Source organism: Canis lupus, chromosome 19 (assembly GCF_003254725.2).
Source record: "Canis lupus dingo isolate Sandy chromosome 19, ASM325472v2, whole genome shotgun sequence".
In the NCBI taxonomy this organism is placed as follows: domain Eukaryota; kingdom Metazoa; phylum Chordata; class Mammalia; order Carnivora; family Canidae; genus Canis; species Canis lupus.
The window spans coordinates 31,344,391-31,366,938 of record NC_064261.1 but is presented as its reverse complement, the minus strand read 5'-3'; the positions used below and the strand labels follow the sequence as shown (position 1 = coordinate 31,366,938).

The following is a 22,548-nucleotide window of genomic DNA, read 5'->3' as shown; positions in this document are numbered from 1 at the left end:
TGCTGGGCCAATAAGAGGGGCATCACCAAGACCTATGCATTAGCATTATTCTCAAAACTCATAGCAAGATGGCAGCCCTCTCACGTGATGAAGAGTCCTGGTTGAGAAGGAAGCCAACATGGAGTAGAGAACCAAGAGACAGAAAGACAAGATCCTAACACCATCCTCTGGCATCTAGATGTAGCTGTGACTGAAGTCTCTCTTGATAGAAGAGAGATAGGTAGATAAAAAGATTTTTAACTTTTTTTTACTTTTGAGTTCATTCTGTTGCTTGTAATCCATTTCTGTCACTTAGATCCATTTCTGTCACCTGTAACAATTTCCTCTGGTATATGCTTAAGGAAGGCGTCCCGGAAAAGTGACATTTGAGCAGAAGGGATTGGTTTGGGGGTAAGGGATGAGGAGAGCATTGGGAAGGCGTGAGAAATTAGCTGTCCCCGGATGTCTGGGTTTAAGGCCTTCACCAAATGACCACACCAATGAAATGAACTTGTTCCGCCCCTTCAGCTGCTCAATAAACCAAACAAAGAGGTCTGTCCTCTCTTGAATGTGAGCTTTTCTGGAGCCGAGCTAATGTATTATTGATGAGCCATAAATAATGGGGCAAGGATGATTTTCTATTCAGTGCTCAAGTACAAAGGTATAACACTGACATTTTAATGAGGTTTTTATAGTCCAGGCTCACTGTTTACACTCTGGAAATGTGGGCTGGCTTTCTCAGGAAAGCAGTTTTCCTTTACTTTTCTTATTTTCCCTCTCCATTTGTCAGCATCCTTTTAAATATTTATATGAAATATTATCATTAAAACAGGTCAAATAAAAGAGAGCAAATAAAACCATATCTGAAAGACAATGTTGCCAGTGTTCCCAAGGCCTTATCTTCACTGGAAGGAACAAAGAAAGATCAGGGGGTACCCTGACCTCCCAGAGCTCCCCACATTTCTGCCTAATTAGGCAGTTTAGCTTGGCATACAGAAAAGAAGCCGGCAACAAACAAACCTGGGTTCAAATCCTGATTTAGGCATCAATTAGCCATGTGACCTTGGGCAGTCACTTTAGCCCTCCAGGGCTAAAATCCTCATCTGTGTAATGGGGCAAATAATCCTGATTTTTCAGCATTATCATGAGGTTGAAAAAAAAATCAGTGCAATTAAATGGTCTGCATGTACAAATTGAGAGGCATTTAGCTCCATATAACAGACAAACCAACTCAAATTGGCTGAAATAGCAATAAGGATGAGTACTGGCTCATATGATTGAGTGTCCAGAGACCGAACACACTTCAGGGTGGACTCACGCATGGTTCAGGTTCTGTTTGTGCATGGTTCTCGTGGTTCTGCCCTCCTCTGAGTTGCATAAGCTAAGGCTGGTCGTAAGATGACTACAGCAGTTCTGTACCCCACCATCTAGTCAATGCCCGAGCAACAGAGAATGTGGTACTCTCTTAAGATACTGACACTTCTCCGTTGAAAGGCGGAATCTGTTGGGGAGGAAGAGTTACTCTACCTGTCGATGTCCTTCTAGCTACACTAAGAATCTAATGGGCATGAGACAGAATAACAGGAGAAAATCAAATTTAATATCATACATCCAGGGAATCCACACAGACAAGACATTCCAAAGACAGGCAAAATAAATTACATATGTAATTCTGGACCAAGGAGAAGGGGGTAAGGATCTGGGACTTCAAAGGGAAGCAAAGCAATTCACAGGAAGATGAAAATGAGTAAATGTTTGGTAAACAAATGTTTGCTGGGCCCCTCAGGACCAAGGGGAGTTGGAGGACTTTGATCAAACAGGCCTTGCTAGGTCCCTCCCTGTCTGCCATGCCTAGTTCATAGTATAACATAGTTGCCTATGGTGATAGCTCCCTTCCCAGAGTAATTCCTCCATCTACATTCTTTTCAGGCAGTTGAAGAGGAGATAAAGAGCTTTTCTTCAATCTGCTGGGTATTTATTGCTTTTTAACTCAAAATAATCTTCATGCCAAAGTGGCCCATCTTGGAGTGGCCTGCCCTTGGTGCTCCTTTTGGGCCCCTCTCTGGGCCTCTCATGAATAAATAAATAAAATCTTAAAAAAAAAAAAAAAAAAAAAAAGAAGCCATGGAAAGCCCAAGAAAGAAATCCTTCTTCAGCTGAGTGGAAATTAGCCAAGTTTCTGTTTATCATTGCAGCAATCCCAAAGCTTGCAGGCTTGAAACGATAACCATTTTATTATTTCTCATGATTGCTGGGGTCAGAAATTCAGGCAGGACAGGATTGGGAGTTAAAGCAGTCACAGACCCACCTACATTCAAAGGGAGAGCAAAAGGACCCCATGAGAGGGGCGTCAGAATTTTTAGCCAGCTTTTACCCATTACACCAGGCAAAGGGGATGTGGGAGGGGGGTGGAGCACAGGCAGGGGGTTTGGTGAGAAGAAGGTGGAGGGAGAAGGCCCTAAGTAACTTCCTGTAGAGCCTTAAAAATTGTGTTAAGAATTTTACATTTTCTTTTCCATTCGACATGAAGACATTGAGGAGTTTTAAGCAAGGAAATTAACTGTTCCTCCTGTGCTGCTGAAACTTCTAGTTTATAGCTTCTCTGCCTGTTTTCACACCATTTCATTGACTTAGTTTGGCAGAGGCTAGGATACCTTTGTATTCTGCTCACTGCAAACTCTTGGTAAAATAAGTAAGAAATACATAAATGAATTGGTTAAATAATTGCTCATCGAAGACAGCTGTGATTGCAGGGCATCAGCTTAGTGATTCTCAAACTTTAATATGTCTGTGAATCTCTGGGGGATCTTATCAATATGCAGGTTATGATTCAGTAGGTCTGGGGTGATCTGAAATTCTGCATTTCTGACAAGATCCTGTGCACACAGTTCACGTTTTGAGTAGTTACTGTTTAGAAATCATTGTGTGCCAGAATGTTTTCAGTTCAAAGAAAGAAAGAACGGATGCAGGTACCAGGCAAGCAAAGGTGAGATTATGTCATCCAGGTCCAGAATCTTCTTCCTGTCTCCTTGCTCTGCCAATCCTCCTCACCAGTGTCACCTTCACACTCAGGTCCATTCTGGCTTCTGATGGCTTCTGCACTTCCAAAGAATCACTTCAGGATATTACAATGTATTTATTTATGTCTCTTTCTTAGGAGAGAGGAAGGCTTTTCCAGAGGTTCCTCAGAAGCCTTTCCCTAATGTCTCTGTGGCCAGAATTGGTTATTTACTCAACAGTAAATCAGTTGTAGGCAAGAGGATGGGGAGTTCCATGACTGGTGTAGAATGATCAGTCTGTACTGCTGGAAGTGGGGTCTGGGGAACTGGGACTGGGAAGAAGTCTGAGCAAAGCTGGAGGGTGGGAGTAGACAACCAGCAGTGTCCACTACACTGTCATACTCAATTTGGTGAATTGCACAGAGATCTACATATTATATCTAGATCCATATCTATGTATCTATTTTTATGTCTATGTTTACATATAAAATAGGAAATGTGGCACTTTTTCTAAGAAAAAAAAATTAGGACAAATTAAAAAGTGTTACCCAATGCCCATTAACCAGTATACGGACACAAGCATTAGATGATTTAAGCTGGAGTGGAAAAGTCTGGGGCTGTGGGAAACAAAGTACTTATTCTAAAATCTACAACCTTGTTGGGTCAACAAAACAGAACTAAAACAACCTACTAACATAGGCAAATGGATTTTTTCACCCACTTGACCAACAGTTACTGGGTGATCACTATAAACAAAGATCTGGGGACGCCTGGGTGGCTCAGCGGTTGAGCGGCAGGGCGTGATCCCGGTGTGCAGGATCGAGTCCCACATCGAGATCCCTGCAGGCAGCTGCTTCTCCCTCTGCCTATGTCTCTGCCTCTCTCTGCGCCTCATGAATAAATAAACAAAATCTTAAAATAAAAATAATACTAATACAGGGAGTAGGGGAAAGGTATAGACAAAACAAGATGGTGATTTGAGCCTTGTTACAGATGGCTGTTGAAGGTTCATCATAATACTCGGCCTACCTTCGTGTATGTTTGAAATTTACCCTAACAAAGCGTACAGCAAAGCTTATTGAGGTGCTCGGGGATCCGGTGAAGGGAGATGATCGGGAAGCCCCGCCCACTGCCCGGGGAGGCCCCGCCCCGGCCCCGCCCCCTCCCGCCGTCCGCTCTCGCGGGGAGCCAGTTTATGGTGTCTCCCGACTTTCTCACCTCTCCTCGGGCACCCACTGCCCTCGCACCCCTAAGTCGCTCTCTCTGTTCTTCCCCAGGCCCCACAGACTGCTCCGAGTCCCCAGAAGTCGCCCGCGGCCTCCGGACCTGGAGCCGCTGCCGCCCGCTCCCCTCCGCCCCACGGCCCGGGGCTTTGGTAGCGTCCGACCGCAGGCCACACCCCCTCCCCGGAGCGCGTCCGCGTCGTCATGGCGACGCTCCCGGCGGCGGCCGGCGCCCGCGGAATCCCGCCCGGGAACCATCTCCCGTGAGAGCAGCCTGGGACCTGGGGCCAAGGGGCCCCCCTGGGCTGCAGCTGAAGCAGCCGGAACCCCGGGCGGGTGTCCAGCCTCCGGTCAGCCTGAGCTGGGGTCAGAGGAGAGGTTAAGTGAGGATTGGGATGGTGCGTGGGTCTGGGGTCGACCCCTACCCCCAGCAGGTGATGGAGTAAAGGGGCGCTGAGGGGAGCAGGCGTTTGGCTGGGGTGAGAGGGCTGCCGAGTAGAGGATGGAGCGAGGGGACCAAGGGTGGGGGGTGTGAAAAGAGACAAGGCATCACCCTGGAGTGAGTGAACTGGGATAGGAGCTCTGGTGAAAATGGTTTAGGCCTCTAGTGGTTCCTGCCCGAAGTACCTGTAGGGAATTTGAGGGACCCGAGGAGAGGGAGCTGGGAAGTGAACTTGAGGCAGGTGTTGGCCGGATGGAGGGGAACCAAGCAGGTGTGGAGGCTGTGCTGAGGAGTGGGGAATTTTCAGAGATGCTAGGGAGAGGGAGTGGGAGTAAGGGGAAAGGAGAAACTTTCACAAAATGGTTGTTAAGTACTTTCTTCAGTGTACTCAGTGTATTCTGCTTGATGTTGTGGACCGTGGGGAATCTAAAGCTATGACCTTCTCCAGAAAAAAACAAAACAAAAACCAGACACATAAAGATCCACATAGGATTCACGTTCAATCTCAGTGGCATCACAGAATTGCACTCCCAAGCATGTACAAGGACCCCAAGTTTAGAGACTTAGCTATGGAAGATAGCAAGATGTGTGGGCTCTGTAAAGTGCCATGTACACGGCAATGAATCATTAGTACCGATGAATAGTAGAGGCAGTAGTTGCTAAAGAGTGTTGAAGAGTGTTGAGGTCAGGTGGGGACTTTATGAAGAGGGTAGAGTTTAATGTGAATGTTAAGGAAAAGAAAGTCTGACAAAGGGTCCACATGAAGGGAACCCTAGATCCTGTGACAGAAGTCCTAGAAATCCCCTCTGTTGGTGCTAGAGGAGGTCGATTGGCTACTCCACCTCCTCATCACTCCAGAGACAGGCACATGAAGGTAGCTCAAAAATGCCAGTGTCTGATTTCTGAAATCAGAGAGGGAGACAAACCATGAGGGACTCTTTAGAAAACAAAGGGAGGGTCGCTGGAGGGATGTGGCTGGGGGAGATGGGGTACTGGGGGATGGGCATTAAGGAGGACACATGATGGGATGAGCACTTGGTGTTGTATGCAACTGATGAATCAGTGAACTCTACATCTGAAACTAATGATGTACTGTGTTGGCTATTTCGATTTAAATTAAGAAGTGTATATATAAAATAAAAACAACAACAAAATGCCAGTGTCTCCAAATATTAAAGGGTTTCATGATCACATGCAATGAAGAAACCAATTTGGAGAAATCTCAGAAGAGGCCTGTTGAATGATTTACTTCAGCATTTCCCAATTTTATTTGACTATGAGTGCCTTTATTTTTCCCTTCAGTTTGCTGCTCCTCATATCTCGAGAGCATCTCAGGACTACATTTTGGGAAAAGCTCTTTTTTTTTCCTAAGATTTTACTTATTTATTCACGAGAAAACAGAGGAGAGAGAGAGGGAGAGACACAGAGGCAGAGGAAGAGGCAGAGGGAGAGGGAGGCTCCACGCAGGGATCCCAACGTGGGACTCAATCCCACCCGGGTCTCCAGGATCACACCCTGGGCTGAAGGCGGCGCTAAACCGCTGAGCCACCCGGGCTGTCCCATTGGGAAAAGCTCTTGAGGAGAATTAAGGACCATGGGTGGGTTTTGAGCAATCGCATGTTATTGGGTCATGATGTGTGACACAAGATTAATAGGACATCCCTGTGTGGGAACGGAGTAGCAGGAGAGGTAGGGAGGTAGAGAGGGTCTGGTTCACAGTAAATCATGCAGTCACAGAGGTACATTTGTCAAAGACTGAGAAAAAAAATATGTGTGTGCTTTCTCATACTGCCTCTGTTTTTTTTTCCCCAGGAAATGACCTTTGGCTCTAAAAAGAAGACTCGTTTTTCATGATAAAATGGCAGTGGTGAAAACCCCCAGCAGAGAACTAAACAGTGCGGAAGAACCTTTTACTAACATATCCCCCCTCCTTCTGAAGAGCCTAGTGGAGGAGCCCAAGAAAAGAACAGAAGTACCTAATCACCTTCTAGAATCAAGTAAGTGAGTAGAAGAGAGATTTGCTTTACAATTTACATCTTCCCAGAGGACCCAAAGTCCAGAAAGTATAATGGGATTTTTGGTGCTGATTTCTCTATATTGTTTGATAGGCTCACAATAGCTTTTATTATTAAGAACAATGGTTCTATTTAGGTCCATCTACTCAGGTGGTAGAGTTTTGTGGTGTAAATGAGTCACCAAGTTCTGTTGCTTCCACTTCCTCAAACATCATACCTATCTGTCCCCATCGCCTTGTTCCTCATCCTCAGCAGGTCACTAGGATATCATAGTGCTTTCCTCTAGATCACCCTTCACACCCTGTCAGTTTCCTTTATGGAATCATGGCTGGCTCTGTCCCTATCTTGCTCAGGTACTCTCAGCAGTTCCCCATGCATATGGAAGAGAGTTGCATTCCCTTCACTTGACATTTGGCTCCCTCTGCTGTGGCTGTAAGACTGCCTACCCAGCACTATCCTCATGCTCCGGCTCCTCTCATCCACAGCTCCAACCACACCATTACTCCTCCTCTTTCAAGACAACACCCACCTTATACCACCTCGCCTTTTCCCATGTGCACCCCTTCCATTCCATGCATCTGGAAAGCCTAGTAAAATCCTCTAGCTTTTATATAAGAGGTTAATCATTTTGCCTACATAAAAAAAAAAAATCATTTTGCCTACATTATTCTCACTTAATCCACACACACATCAACCTCCGTTTTTATTTTACTGTTGGGGAAGTCGAAACTCAGAAAGGTCAAAGGAATTCCCCAAGGTGGCACAGCTGGATGGAGAGGTGGTGTTCAATCACAGTAGCCCAAGTCCACCTCTCTACCATCACACTAGGTTACTTCTCACATCTTTCCAGGCCCTTTGAAAATTCTGGAAATGTAATATTTTGGTGTGGCTTTTGTCACTGTAGAACCTATTGAGTGCAAATTAGTATATTTGACTACTTCTGGGCATTAACAGAAAAATACCTGTTTGATGTCTATTTTGCAGCCCTAAAAACCGAAGGAAAATGTTCAGCATTTAAAAAATTTACCAAATAATGTTCATTTCAATACTTACAAAATGATCAAATAACCTACAGAAATTACCCATCCCCCAGAAACATCATCTTTACCCCATTCCAGCCTTTTGTTCTGGCCCAAAGCCATGACAGTGTCAGCTCACCTGGTAAGGAGCAAGAACACCAATGCACTCCAGATGTTTACAAGAATCACAGTAGGCTAAACAATGGGGGAGGGTGTGTGTGGCTCATAGGGTTTGGTGATAGCCAAAGGTGAAAGGTCATGACTTGTAAGAAACCAGACAATGCATTGGTGTTAAGGAAGGCAGTTTAGTGGTTGGAATCCAACAGACTGAGGCTTGATTTTTAAACTACCAGCTATGGGCAAGTTGATTAATCTCACTGCATCTCAGCACCTTCACCTGCACAATGGAAATAGTACCTACTGCATAGCGCTGGAGTGAGGATTAAGAACAAATGCCCGGCATAAGCAGCGGAAGCACAGAGACAGTTGTGTAGTGGGTTCTCAGTGCCGCCCCTGCTCCTGCCTAAATAAAGAGCTGGGAAAAGTCCAAGTTAGATCTGGACACTCTTGTGAGATCGGCTGTTTTAACCTTGTTCTCAAAACTGAAGAAAAAAAGAAAGACATTCACATTACACTAATCCAATTTGAGACTTTACTGTCCAGAGCGATAATTATTCAGAGCTTTACAATTATTCTATCACATTGTAATTCTATTCAGAGGAAATCAAATGATAACCGGTAAATACACAGTAACAAAACTAAGCAGTTGGTGTTTGGATTCTTTGAACTGTGCATTCATTACATAATAAGTAATCTCAGTGTTATATGGAGCAGCAAAGATAGGGTGCGTGCTCTTACAAGCTCGTGTTTTATTATGAAGACTTGTACAAAATGTGAAGAGCTGATTATTTTAGTAGGTAATAAACAATACATGAGAATTTGCATTGTGATGATAACATCTCCCAAATGATGTGTAAAAATAGAGGGAGAAGCAGTACAGTTCATTTGGAATAGGTCATTAATCTTGTTGACAGCTGTATCCTCTGTTTGAAACTTTCATATGCTTAAAATATCCTAAATTAAAGAGAGCCCACATTAATAGGATCTTCATTTATTTAATATTTTCTTTTATGTCTCATCTCATGGTGTACTTATCTACATTGTTTTTATAGAGGTTTATGCAAAACTTCTGAAAAATAAGGTCATACAGGCAAAACCTGGCATATTGCATTTTGGAGGCTATCAAGTAGACAAACAACACCAACAGATTCTGGTAGGTATTTTTTAAGTGGGATAATTAATCATAGTAATGAAATGACATGAATGTTCTGCATTTATATTACTCATTCATTTAAAGAACAGCAGCATCTGCAGAAGTGCAGATGTTAAATTGGTCCAGAAAGGGGGTTCTAGGATGAGAAATTCTTAAGTAACACCAGTGTCCTTGGAGAAGCTACTTTCCCCCTTCCAAAGGCTCCTCAAAGCATTCTTTCCCAAGAGGTGTCATGGCTAACTGACTCTTAGAGGCTAGGAACTAGGAACTATGCTTTATGTCTCACATGATGCAATTTCATCCTTTATACCAGCTCTGTGGAGGTTGTTCTATTATTCTCATTATATATGCGAGGAAACCAGGATTCCAGAAGGTTAGATAGTTGGCTCGAGAATACACAGCTCGTAAGTGATAGAGACCAACTGACTCTTAAGCTGCCCTCTTCCAAACTAGTGCCTGCTTGGTCAAGGCCTACACCACCAGGGAAAGGGGTATTCCTCTTCTAGGAGGCTCCAGTCAGCTTTCTGTTTCACCTGCTCAGGTCCAATGCCCATGCCTAAATCAGCCATTCTGGTCAGGTCTAGAAATCAGATAGATTTTAGCCATGTCTGGGTGGCAAGGGTCAGCTCTACTGAACAGGTTCCAGAAGGGACATTTAAAAGGATGGGCTGCAGTCCACCACAGAGCTTCCTGGGTCCCCTTCATTGACCTGCATGTTCAGACTGGGTGGGTTCTGGGTGGCTATAACATTCCTAACCTCTTTGCTTATAGGGACCTGAACAGTTGTTTTTTGTTTGTTTGTTTGTTTGTTTTTAAGAGAGAGAGTAGGGAGGGACAGAAGGAGAAAGAGAGAGAGAATCTTAAGCAGGCTCCATACCCAGCCCATAGCCTGATGCAGGATTTGATCTCACAACCCTGAGATCATGACCTGAGCTGAAATCAAAAGTCAGATGCTTAACCGACTGAACCACCCAGGTGCCCCAAGACCTGAAGATTTAAGTCAGCTCTACAACCTTGGTGACCTCACATCGATCCCCTAAGGTCACACTGAGCAGGACATCTCAGAACTACTCCCACTGGGCTCTGGATCTGAGTAAAATGACCTCTGTGTGTGGTTGGAGCGGGGCAGAGGCAGGCTCCCTTCACATGAGCCCTCTGAGACTCTGGCTCTGTACACGATGTACTCCCTCTGGCTCTGTCTCCAGACACCACGAGAGTCTCTACTTTTAGATGTAATGCATTCTTAGAAGCCATGTCTTAAAGTGGATCATTTTAAGAAAGAATTCTAACTCTTGTGCTAGATTTCTCTGAGCAAGAGGAAGAAGCTGACAAATGCTAAAGCTGTCAGGAAGTGAAGTTAGGTTTCTATCAGGCAGTTCCCAACAAACAGAGGATGCCATTTTTGTGCATTGAAGTGGGTAGAGAGAGAATAAATCCAGAGACAAACCTGTTAGGTGCCAAGTGTTTCCCCTAAGGAAAAGGGTTACTTATTTTTTAAAGGGTTACAATTTAAAACAGCGATTTATGAAATCCACCCATCAGCCTACAAGGATGTATTTCTTAGAATACAGCCTCAAAGATGAAGGTTAATAATTCATTTTGGAGCCTATTTTTCCTGGTATTAGGTTTGCCATCTCAATGGCGATAGGGTATATCTAAAATCATTATCTTTTGTAATTGCTCACTGTTTATAATAAATAATGAATGTAATGAATACACAGTTCACTCCCCACCCCCCAGTTCCCTCAATCTCCTTATTCCCCCCACCCAGTCTACTCCTACTATAGGCAACCATGAATCTGCTTTTGGTTGGTATGGATTTAACTGTTCAGGACATTTCAAATGGAATCATATAACATGTAATCTTGTGGGACTTCTTTCAGTTAGCATAACGTTTCTCAGGCTCATCCAGCTTATAGCATCTATCAGTACTTTGTTCCTTTTCATGACCAAATGCTATTCCATTATATTGCTCTACCACATTTTGTTTATTCATTCAACAATTGATGGACATTTGGGTTTCAACTTTGAGGCTATTATGAATAACACTATCTGGACATTCGTGCATGTGTTTTTGTGTGGACATATTTTCAGTAGAATTAGATTTGGATATATACCAAAGAATAGAATTATTGGGTTGTATAATATGTTAGCTTTCTGTGGCTGCTATCATTACCACAAATTGAGGATCTTAAAAAAAACAGAAATTTATTCTGGAGGACAGAGTCCAAAATCAAGGTGTCAGCAGAGCTGTGCTCCCTCCAGAGCCTCTTGGGGAGAATCTTGTTTCACCTCTGGCAGTTTCTGGCAGATGTTCCTTGGCTTGTGGCTACATAACTCCATTCTCTACCTCTACCTTCACATGGCTTCCTCTAATTCTCTGTCTTCTCTTCTCTTAAAAGGATACATCACTAGATTGGGCCTACCCAGGTAATTCAGGATGATTTCACCTCAAGGTCCTTAACTTAAAATCTGCAGTGATCCTTTTCCCAAATAAGTTCACATTCACAGGTTCCAGGTATTAGAATGTGAACATACTTTCTTGAGGCCACCATTCAACTCATTTTATATATATATATATATAATTTTTATTTTTCTTTTAAGAAATAAAAGCTTACTGAATACACCACAAGGGAGCAGCAGACAGGACAGCAGAGCAGATGCTGTCTGCTCAACTCGCTATTTGTATTTTTTTACTTGTACATTTCATTTGCATTACTCTAATGACTAATGATGTTGAACATCTTTAGACCAGGAGCTTACTGGTCATGATGTAAAAAAAAGCTTGTGAGGGCTTCTGGCTGGCTCAGTCAGTAGAGCGTGTGACTCTTGATCTCGGGGTATAGGTTCCAGCCCCACATTGGATGTAGAGATTACTTAAAAATAAAACCTTAAAAAAAGAAAAGAAAGCTTATAGAAGAGAAACCTAAGAGATAGCCTAAAAGGAAAGAGAAGTAGGAAGGAGATATTCAGGGCATAAAGGAGGATGTTGAGAGAGGTTCATGGTGCATGCTGCATATTTGGGCACTAGTATACCATCTGGTTTACCTGGATTGCAGGGTTTGGGGAGGAAAATAAAAGCTTCATTCTGTTGTAGAGCAGACACCATCTCTTTTATACAGCACAATGCCTAACACATAGGAGGCACTCAGTAAACACTTGTGAATGACACTGAATTCACTTTACTGGAAGAGAGTGACTTGGTGAAGACTCACTCCAAGTAAATGCAGTGTAAAGTCTAAATAATCATACTGCTTCTATCAGACATTAAAACAAACAGGCATAGATAAAAGTACAAAATGATTTCATCTTTATAACATTCTGGGAAATCTTGGGAGGGCCAGCCTCCTATTTCCACCAGCAAAATTAAGCGGAAGGCTAAGGCAATTACCTTGAGATTCTTGCCAAACAAGAGGGAAAATCCAGCTCTGCTTTTATCTTGGTTTTGCTACAGGAAACTATGCAAATTGCCCAAGAATGGAATGATTGAATGTGGGGTTAAAACCACAATAAATTGTTCATTAACATTTGAGATTGATCCAGATGGTTAAAGGATTTAAAGTGTTTTATTTGGATTCTTATTGAGATCAATGCTTTGACTTACTTTAAAATTTGAAAGAATGTTTTGCAATTTTCTCAAAACAAGATCTCTTAAATTGTTTTTCTCCCCTCTGTAGAAAGATTTGGTTTGTCTGGAAAACTGTATTTAGTAAGTAAATAATTAGTTTTCTCATGAGACAACCGGTGTTGATGTTGCCAACCCAAAACAAAGTTGTTAGCCTATACAGCCTCATCTCACATAAATTAACAATTCCTTAGGCTGATCTGTTCTGAAATAATGATATTAGTTTTCAATTCCCTATTGCAGCCTTTAACACCACTCCCTCAATACATAGCCAAATACATCTTTTATTATCATGAATGGGATCTATGTTGTTTTAATTCTTTGTAAAAATTTTTCTAAAGATACATCTATTCATTTTAGAGAAAAAGAGAGTGCTTGCACACAAGCCAGTTGTGGGGAGGAGCAGAAGGAGAGAAGATAGAGAATCCCAAGCAGATGCCCCCCCTAAGTGTGGAGCTGGATGTGGGGCTTTATCCCAGGACCCCAAGATCATGACCTGAGCTGAAATCAGGAGTCGGAGGATTGACCAATTGAGCCACTGAGGCACCCATTTAATTTTTAAGTTTTAAATTTCTTTTTTTGAGAGAGAATGAGAATGCACAAGCAGGGGTGGGGTGTGAGGAGAAGGTGGTGGGAGAGGGAGATGGGGAGCAAAAATTTTAAGTAGGCTCCATGCCCAGTGTGGAGCCCAACTTGGGGCTCTGGATCTTTAACCCCAAGATCATGACCTGAGCTGAAATCAAAAGTTGGGTTCTTAACTGACTGAGCCACCCAGGTACCCTTATGTTGTTTAAATCTTTAAGAAATTAATTCAATATTTTCTTATTGCTAATTTTGTATTCATTTGACAATGTAGATATTTATACTAAATTCCAATGCTCAGCCTTCACATACAAATGAGTAGTTGGGCGTGTTTCAATTTGCTCTGCCACAGTCAGGTTGGAAGAAGCTTGAGGTTTCTGTATTTTTTTAAATCAAGATGTGGCTCAGCCATCACCCACAGGTGCTGGCTGCATCTCCAGTCTCAGGAGAGCCAGCACCTGTCTCCTCCCTTGGGACCATCCAGGAATATTGGAACAGCTGAGCTGGCTCAGCAGCTTAGAGCACAGACCTCTGGTCTTTAGACTATGATGCTGCTTGTTGCAAATTGACCTAAACCTATGAAGTTATTTCTCATTGTCAGATAGATAATGAGAATCCAACTCTGACCAGAGGTGGGAGCCATACGTAACCTCCCACCAACCTTGCTACTAGGTACATCTACTGCAATGAAAACAGGTCTGAGAAGAAATTCTGCATGCATATGACACTTGCGAGCAAGCAGGCAAAAAAGAATGGCCATACTTGCAAGCTCCAGGAAAGCCCAGCCACCGTTCCTTGCAAGGAAGCTTTGCTAGCAACACATGTAGTATCATCCATTGGTAGGGTTGGCCAGCCTTCCGACTGGCTGACAGAATTTTTTGTGCTGTGCAAAAAAGGGATTTCTGGGTCTTTGAAGTCACTCTAAAGAATACTGGGCTCTGGGCTCATCAGATTCTCAGATCTCTTTTATTTAAGAGCAGGAATGCCTGTATGGGAAAGTTCTAGTTAGTACGTATATCCCGAACATCCCCTATGCTAATATTGTAGACCTTCCAGTGTCAGTTCAGGTGAGCAGGACTGACATGCTCTTAGTAGCCACCTCTGGAATAAGGACTCTAGATTAGGATCTTGCAGTGTGTACTAAGCACTCCCAGAGTGTGGATTACTGATTTCTTCTAAGGTTAACCACCCTTGAGATGCATTTAAAAGCAATCCCTATACCCTTGTTTGTTTTCCTGTCCTTATTGGATTTTTTTTTTTTTTTTTTTTTTTTATGATAGTCAGAGAGAGAGAGAGAGAGAGGCAGAGACACAGGCAGAGGGAGGAGCAGGCTCCATGCACCGGGAGCCCGATGTGGGATTCGATCCCGGGTCTCCAGGATCGCGCCCTGGGCCAAAGACAGGCGCTAAACCGCTGCGCCACCTAGGGATCCCCTTATTGGATTTTTTTTTAAGTGACAGCCAATATAACCTCCTTTGCTCCCAGTTCTTCCTGGACTCTGGCTCAAGGTCTCCAACTTGAGGGCCTCCCTTGATGACAAGCATGGGGACAGAGTTCTCTGTCAAGACATCCAGGCTGTGGGACTGCATGGCTACTTCTCCATCCCCAGACAGGTCCCACCACCCCAAGATTCTAGGTGTGATGGGCACAGGCCCCGGACATCCTGGGTCCCAGCATACCTGTCTCCCCAGTCTCTCTTGGAAGGACCATCTTGTGGGTAGGGCCCCAAGAGCCCACACCTTCCCCAACACTGCCCCTGTGCAGGGCACTTTGGAGGTCCAGAGCAGCCTGGAGAACTTTTTTTTTTTTTAACTTTTAGCATATTAAAAAAAAGAAAAGCTATGCCAAAACAGGGTACAGAACAGGGTCACTTTAGGAATGTTTACAGGTGACAAATAACTTTTAACAAATGCAAACACCACTGTAACCTCATCCAGGAATAATGTCTGAATTTTAATTTATGGATTCAATGAACATGAGGCCTTGGGCAATGGGCCCCGTGACAGGCCCGTCCTCTGGCCTGGACTTTGGAAACCAAAGGCCTCTTAACTGTCCCCTGGCCCAGGTGAAGCTCAAATCCCCAGATCCCACGGTTCTTGATCCCATCTCAAGCAAAGGGGGGAAACACTTCTACTGAGAGACCCAGTTAATTTATGCAGCAGGTTGTCCTGCCTCACAGGAGTGGCCCTCTCCTGCCACCATCAGAGAACTCCTGACTTCCAACTTCTTTTCCATTTGCCCCAGGGATGGATTGGAGGCTACGCTAGCCACATGCTTTTTCCTGATTTTTTTTTTTTATTTTTTTTTGACCACCTAAGTGTTGCAGGGCCCTCAGGATCAGTGGCATATAATTTGAGAAATTGTGGAAGTTGGTGGGTGGCTGGCTTCTTAGTTGAATCACAGAATGAAATGGAGTTGTGAAAATTCATTAATGAAAGACAACATGGTTCATAGTGGAGGTGGGAGGCTAGCAGGGAGAGCTGTCATGCCCCATCACTCCTCTGTGATTACAGACCCAATAGGAAGAGATGTTACTTGCAAGTCCATACGTTAGGTATTGCTTGACTATCCTAGCAGGAAGAAGGAAAGTTTTCCTTCTTCCCCAGCAACAGCCCAGCCAATGAGGGATGGTCACAACTAAGCCCCTATACTTCAAACTCCCAGTTTACTCCAATGGACTTTGTGTTTATAACAATACTGCCTGCCCCCCCAATAAAAGACCATTCCTCTCCCTTGGTCTGGGGACTTGTCTATGATTTTTTTAGTATCCTACTTGTTCTGGTTTACAATTCTCTGCTATTCCTGAATAAACTCACTTTTGCTGGCAAGATAACTGGAAGTTTTATTGTTGAGGTTAGCAGAGCTCAACAAAAAGGCACACATGGTAACTGGTCAGGATTGGAGATGATAGGTACATAAGTAGGATACATGCCTGGGGACTGAGGCTCTGGTAAATGCCCTAATCTAGGCAGAAGTCACTTGAGTATACTTTGTTATCCTTTACAGGGTGTTCTTTTCAGGGCGCCTGGCTGGCCCAGTTGGTAGACCATGCAACTCTTGATCTCAGGGTCATGAGTTCAAGCCCCACATTGCGGGAGCCTACTTTTAAGAAATTGTAAATAGTGTTGTGTTCATTGTTCTTTAAATGGTGTATAGTGCATTTCAAATCTTTTAAAAAGTTAAACAAGTTCTATCTCCTCAAATCCCTTTAGAAACAAGAGGAGGTATAAATAAATGAAGTGAATATGCAGATAGATAAAACAATGTTTTCTCTGAGTGCTTCTTTCTCTTGTAGAATCTGGTCAATATTTCCAACGGAGACATACATGTGCATATCTTACCCCCTCAAACCAAATACTTTCAGATCAAGTATGTGAAAAAGGTAAGCACATCCAGTTGCCTCTTCTCTGTGGTGTTCTTTGTTGAGTTGTGGCTTTCTGTGTGGTGGATCTACTTGGGAAGAGGGGAGCATGTAGTGTGCTGCATCCACAGCCCTGCTGTGTGCCCTGAACCCACTTGTCTTCTAGGAACACTGCCTTGTCCCCGGCTTGTCCCTCACAATCACCATTACATTTTCTCCAGATGAGTGGCGATACTATTATGACTGTATTCGGGTTCACTGTCAGGTAAGTTTTCTTAAAATTGTTTTTTGGGGGGTTAAGGGAGGGGGAGGATGTCAAAACTTATATCCTGAGGGAAGAACAAAGAGGAATGGAATGAGAACTTTGTGTAGTTTTTCTCTGGTTTCTCGCCCAGTGTATGGGTTCCTTGGGCAGCCAGTGTGAGTGGCATAGAGGGTCCTTGTCCAGTGACATGGGTTCCAGGTACAAAAGCCACCAAGAACAAGGACAGAGCCATAAGATATCATTTGCTTCAGGTTTTCTGTCTGCCCTGGCCCAGAAACCTTATTTATCATGTAGTGCTAGGAGTTGAGAAAGTCTTTTTCAAAGAGCTTAAATAAACTCCTTTAAGTGCTAGGCTACCAAATTAGCAACACCCCCGAATTGTGATGATAAACTCTAGGGACTAGATGGTGTCATGTAAGAATATCCTCAGAAGCAATTCTGGGGTCTGCAGGGAGATAGGAGCCTGTGTGGCCTGACCCCAGATGGCTGTGCCATGTGAGTCCCTATGAGACTTTTCTAGGTTGCCCAGTTCATCCTGTGGCCTCCAGCCAGAGCCAGCTCTGCATGCTGTCAATCCCTTTCTCCAGACAATACCCCCTACTTCCCTTTGCTTCCCTTTGCTCTCCTAGGTCCAGCTCTTACAAGTGAAGAAGCCTTAAGATGAACTAAACTTAAATTTTTAGAACTAAAGTAGAAGATTATCTTTTAGTAACCAATGAGTTTCAGTCTTTAAAAAGAAAATTAAAAAGCTAAACTAAAAACAAAATTAGATGGGACAACTAACAGCTCAATATCCATCTTTTTATATCTTGAGAGACAGTTGAGCATCTGCCTTTGGCTCAGGGCATGATCCCGGAGTCCCAGGATCGAATCCTACATAGGGCTTTCTGCTTCTCCCTCTGTCTATGTCTCTGCCTCTCTCTCTGTATCTCTCATGAATAAATAAATAAAATCTTTTTAAAAAATAAAAAAATAAAAACAATATTAGAGTTCTCTTTCAGAAGGAGTATTTGTACCAAGAAGATGAATCTCAGGGACAAGTATGGTACAGAGTGCCAGGGCACATCTCCTGCTACTCAATGGTAATGCTAATCATACCTATCTGCACTTACACAGTGCTCTTAACTCTTTCAGGCCATCATCTGCTTCAATTCCTAAGAATACCTTTCAAGTGAAGGCAGAAATATTCCCATTTTGCAAAGGAAGAAACAAGGCTGGAGAGGTCTTGTTCAAGGTCATATATTAACCAGGACAGCCAGCAGCCCTCTGTACCCAATGTCAGTTCCTTGTTGACCAACGGGTGTTGTCTGGATCAGCTAACTCTGTGATGGTTTCTATGTCTCAGGCTACTAAAGATTGTGTTTGCTTATAATTTTCTCAAATAGAAGCAGGTAGATTACTGTCTTTGTATCTACATGAAGGCATCATTATCTTTAGCTTTCCTGGGTAATAATGAATACTGCTTGGAGGAAATGTACTTAAAATTTCCTACACTTGGTTTATAGCTAGGAAAGCTCAGTATTTCTAATGTTATAAGTAAGCACTCAGGGTTCTTCAGGAAATAGTTTTTAGTGATAGAAAACATAAGAAATAAAGTATCTACAAGTTCATCTTTGAAAATTATAGCCTCCAGTATGGTAAACTTCACCTTCTTTTCCCCCATTAATTTTAGGGAGATGAGACTCTGCTTATTCCCATCCATGCCTATCCTGTCGCCAACACACTGGACTTTCCCTCATTTATAAATCTATCCAACGTTCTCCTTGGTGAAAGGTGAGTTACAAACATGAACTACCAAAATGTCATAGGTCATGAAAAGTTAAGAGACATGCATATCGAAACTTAGATTTGTATTTTTCCTAATGCCAGGTTATGCTTGTGGCTGAGTTAGACTGGACTTATAGTTGAAAAGGCAAGACAAAAACAAAAGCCCTATCTAAATAGAAAGGGAATACACTGGGCCATATAACCAAGAGGTGTATCTTCAGGCATGGCTGGATCTAAGGGTTTAAATCAGCTTGCGGGAACCTGACTCTCTTCATTTCTTGGTTCTGCTTCTCTCTGTGCAGTCACCTTTCACAAAAGACTCCCCTATCAGGGGTAAGAAAGCTGCCAGAAGTTTCAAATACTATTGGCAATGGGGGTGGTAGGGGCTAAAGGGGTTGGGGTTGTTCAAGCAGAAGTCCCAGGATTAAGTCTTATTAGACTAACTTGGATCACATGCCCGTTCATTAACCAATCTCTGTTTTGAATGAGAAAGCAGAGAGAATAGAAAGTCATTATTCAAGCGAAATCTCAGATTCCTCACCTCTGTCTTATTGGAAAAATAGTTAAAGATTCCAATTGTAATTTAAGATATGTCTTGGGAAAAAAAAAGATATGTCTTGGGTTTGTTTTTTCAGTAAATATTTATTAAATACCTACTACCTGTCTCTTGAGATCTAAAAAGATGGATATTGAACTGTTAGATAAAGATATATAATGACCATGCCAGTTGTTAATACTTCTATACTGGTTGGGAAATATATAATGTCCTGAGCTCTCCTCCCTCCATAAATAAATAATACCTACAAAAAGATGTCTAATCATCTGTAAGGTTTGAATGGTAATAATATAATGAACACTGGCTTTAAGACATAAAACATGACCAGTAACTTTGCAGCTTCTACTCAGAATTTTGTGATAATCATTTCTTTGATTTAATAGTTTCGACACATACCTAAGCAGCTCTAAATAACACATTGTTTCACATTGCCAGTGTGTGTTCTTTATATAAATGGAACCATACTGTATGTAAGTTCTTCTGTAAGTTGCTTTTTTTAATTCAACATTGTGGTTTTGTGATTTCGCCATGTTAACTCACCACTACTGGGGTGTCCACTGAATGGATTGACCATAGTTTTTTTTTTATCTGCTTTAGTTCAAATGAACCTATGGGTTGTTAACACTTTTTTTTTTTTTTTTGGCCATGACCAGCACAGTGGTTATATATTCCTGTTTGTGGTCTGGGGCACGTATTCTAGATTTTCTCCAGTGTATACATCCAGAAGTGGAATTGTAGGTCTAGCACAAGTTCCGTGTTACTGTGTAATGCCAAATTGTTTTTCATAATGGTTGTACCCATTCACAGGCCCACCTTCAGTGCATGAGAATTCCTGATTTCCTGCATCACTGCCAACAATGGGTATTATCAACTTTGACATTTTCACTGACATATATTCTTGGCCTCTTGCTCTCCCATTCCTCTATTTATTTTCCCCTGACATTTTCTGCCAGAACTCTATCCTACTGTTTTCTCCCTCTCCCTCCTCAACCTTCCCGTCTTCACCCAGGCCTGTTAGTACTAAGTGGTCTGCAAAGGTGAATACCTCCTGGCAGGACCCACTCACTCTATGTGTTTTGAGGCCAAACATAGCTGTTTCCTTTAAATGAGCGAACATAGCAACTTTTACAAAAACCCAAGTGGAAGGAAACAAATAGCTTCCTAGTTCATGATTCCTTCCTTCCTCCCTCCATTCCTTCTTCCTTCCTTCTTTTCTTTCTCACCTCCACAAATTTCACATTATGTTTTGTTTGGGTAATAAAGTAGGCTTAGGAGTTGAGTACAATGATCTAATAAGCTGGTGGAAACGATGTGGCTTGTAATGCAAACATTAGTCTTCGTTATTAATACATAAATCTACCAACTTCCCTAGAAACTTCTCCCAAACTATTCTGAACATAATGCCCTTCATTTATAATCGAATGAAAATCTCAGCCAAACAGTTTATTAAACTAAGTTATTGTATATAGTAGTATGAGATTTTTAAAAATCCTTCAAAAGATAAGCATGCTCCTCTTTTCCTATAAACATTCTGGCAGCAGGCAATGTCTTCCCAAGACTTAATACACTTTACTTAATGGCTTTTTACCAACTGTTAACCATCCAAACTGTCCTCTGCTGCATTCACTCTTAAAATGTTGGGTAGCAGGATGGAAGGAAAGCATTTGAAAGGGCTTTCACCTGAAATGTTCTCAGTTCTTTGTGGGCTACTTTGAAGGCTGAAGGTATCACCTGAGTTGGTTCCTTATTCAGTATTCACTCACTCTTCAGAGGTTTACTGAATGCTAGTATGTGCCAGGCACCACATTAGGTATTGAGTATGCAGAGATGCTTGAGAGCTGATACCATGACTAAGCAGACAATACTAACATCTAATGTGGTGTATTCAGAGGAAGGACACCTAACCCAGTGCAGTGGGAAGTGAGTCGGGGGCAGTCAGGATGGAGGAGCTCAGACACGACTTCCTAGAGGAGAACATGTCTGAGCTGAGTTTTTGAAGGACAACCAGAAATCAGCCAGCAGAAGAAGGGAACAGAATAGGAGAAAAGAAGGGTGTTCCAGGCAGGACTAGCTTGCACAAAGTCAGAGGTGTGAAATGGCACAGCACATTTAGGCCTGTCCAAAACATTCGTGCAACTGGATTTGAGTTGCAAGATCCATGGCAGGGGAAGCAGGACATCTTAGATGTCCCCTCATCAGTACTCCATCTGGTTTCATCTAGCAGGGCAGGGGCTAAGCAAGAAGGACCTCATAGGCTTTGGTGGGAAATTTTAGATTTTTACTACTGAAATATTTAAGCATGGTCAGATCCACTTTTCAGAAACCTCACTCTGGTGACTGGGCCCATGCAGGGAATTGAGGGGGCTTGGCCAGGACCATCCCCACCCCCCTACTCCCCCAGGACACCTGGGACAGTTTAAACATAGCCATTAGTTGCAAATATGTATATGTAGCAGGAGGGTCTCAGGCCAGTTTTCTTTTTTTTTTTTTAATTTTTTTTTATTTATTTATGATAGTCACAGAGAGAGAGAGAGAGAGGCAGAGACACAGGCAGAGGGAGAAGCAGGCTCCATGCACCGGGAGCCCGACGTGGGATTCAATCCAGGGTCTCCAGGATCGCGCCCTGGGCCAAAGGCAGGCGCCAAACCGCTGCGCCACCCAGGGATCCCTCAGGCCAGTTTTCTTAGAAGCAGAAACAAGGATTCCTTGCATATGACATATTAAGGTGTTACCTACAAATGAGTGAAGGATAGGGATGGGGGTTGCCCAGATCCCAGCCAAGGGTATTTCACTGGTGAAAGGTCAAGCAACAGCAGTTCCAGAGCTGGGTGATGAGTACACCAGCTGGGGAAGGAGTGTGCCAACAGCATCTACTAGAAACCTACAGTAAGCAAACTGGTCCTTGACTTAGATGTCCCCTCATCAGTACTCCATCTGGTTTCATCTAGCTCTGAAGCCGTACTTCTGACTGATGGTGTGGATTCCATAACCAGTTAAGCTGATATGAGCTGTACCAGGTGACAATCTCCTGGTGGACTGTGCTGTAACTGGGTAGTGCACCAGGTTAGCTGTCTCCGGGTTGCCTTCCCTCCCCAGGACAGGACAGGGCCTAGGGAAGAGGTTTCTCTACATGGCACAGCAAGAGGCAGGTCGCGGGAGTGGTCTCACCACACATAAGCAATAATATGAGATCATTGTCTGTAGAAAAAAAAATTTTTTTTTTAGGATTTTATTTATGCATTCATGAGAGACACACAGAGAGAGGCAGAGACAAAAGCAGAGGGAGAAGAAGGCTCCATGCTGGGAGCCCGATGTGGGACTCAATCCCAGGACCCCAAAATCACAACCCGAGCCAAAGACAGATGCTCAACTGCTGAGCCACCAAGTGCCCCTGCAAAAAAAATTTAAAGACAACAAAACCTTCTAGTAATCGGTCTGCTTT

The 22,548-nt window shown here is 43.1% G+C and overlaps 1 protein-coding gene across 15 annotated transcripts in view; it reads left to right on the top strand.

The window, feature by feature from the left end:
• Nucleotides 1-4,396: 4,396 nt before the first annotated feature.
• The window catches only part of LOC112647948 (transmembrane protein 177), a 124,660-nt gene continuing 106,508 nt past the window's right edge, over nucleotides 4,397-22,548 (top strand). For 2 of the 15 annotated variants that reach the window (XM_025429283.3, XM_025429357.3), the window contains exons 1-7: nucleotides 4,397-4,551; nucleotides 6,456-6,640; nucleotides 8,850-8,950; nucleotides 16,453-16,539; nucleotides 16,685-16,783; nucleotides 17,785-17,865; nucleotides 18,456-18,556. In XM_025429283.3, coding sequence (XP_025285068.2) covers nucleotides 6,502-6,640; nucleotides 8,850-8,950; nucleotides 16,453-16,539; nucleotides 16,685-16,783; nucleotides 17,785-17,865; nucleotides 18,456-18,556 — 608 coding nt within the window. In that variant the 5' untranslated portion in view covers nucleotides 4,397-4,551; nucleotides 6,456-6,501. Of the gene's footprint in view, nucleotides 4,636-6,455; nucleotides 6,641-8,849; nucleotides 8,951-16,452; nucleotides 16,540-16,684; nucleotides 16,784-17,784; nucleotides 17,866-17,917; nucleotides 18,061-18,455; nucleotides 18,557-22,548 lie in introns of those variants that run through there. The other 13 variants (XM_025429331.3, XM_025429366.3, XM_025429302.3 and 10 more) reach the window with 12 other exon arrangements.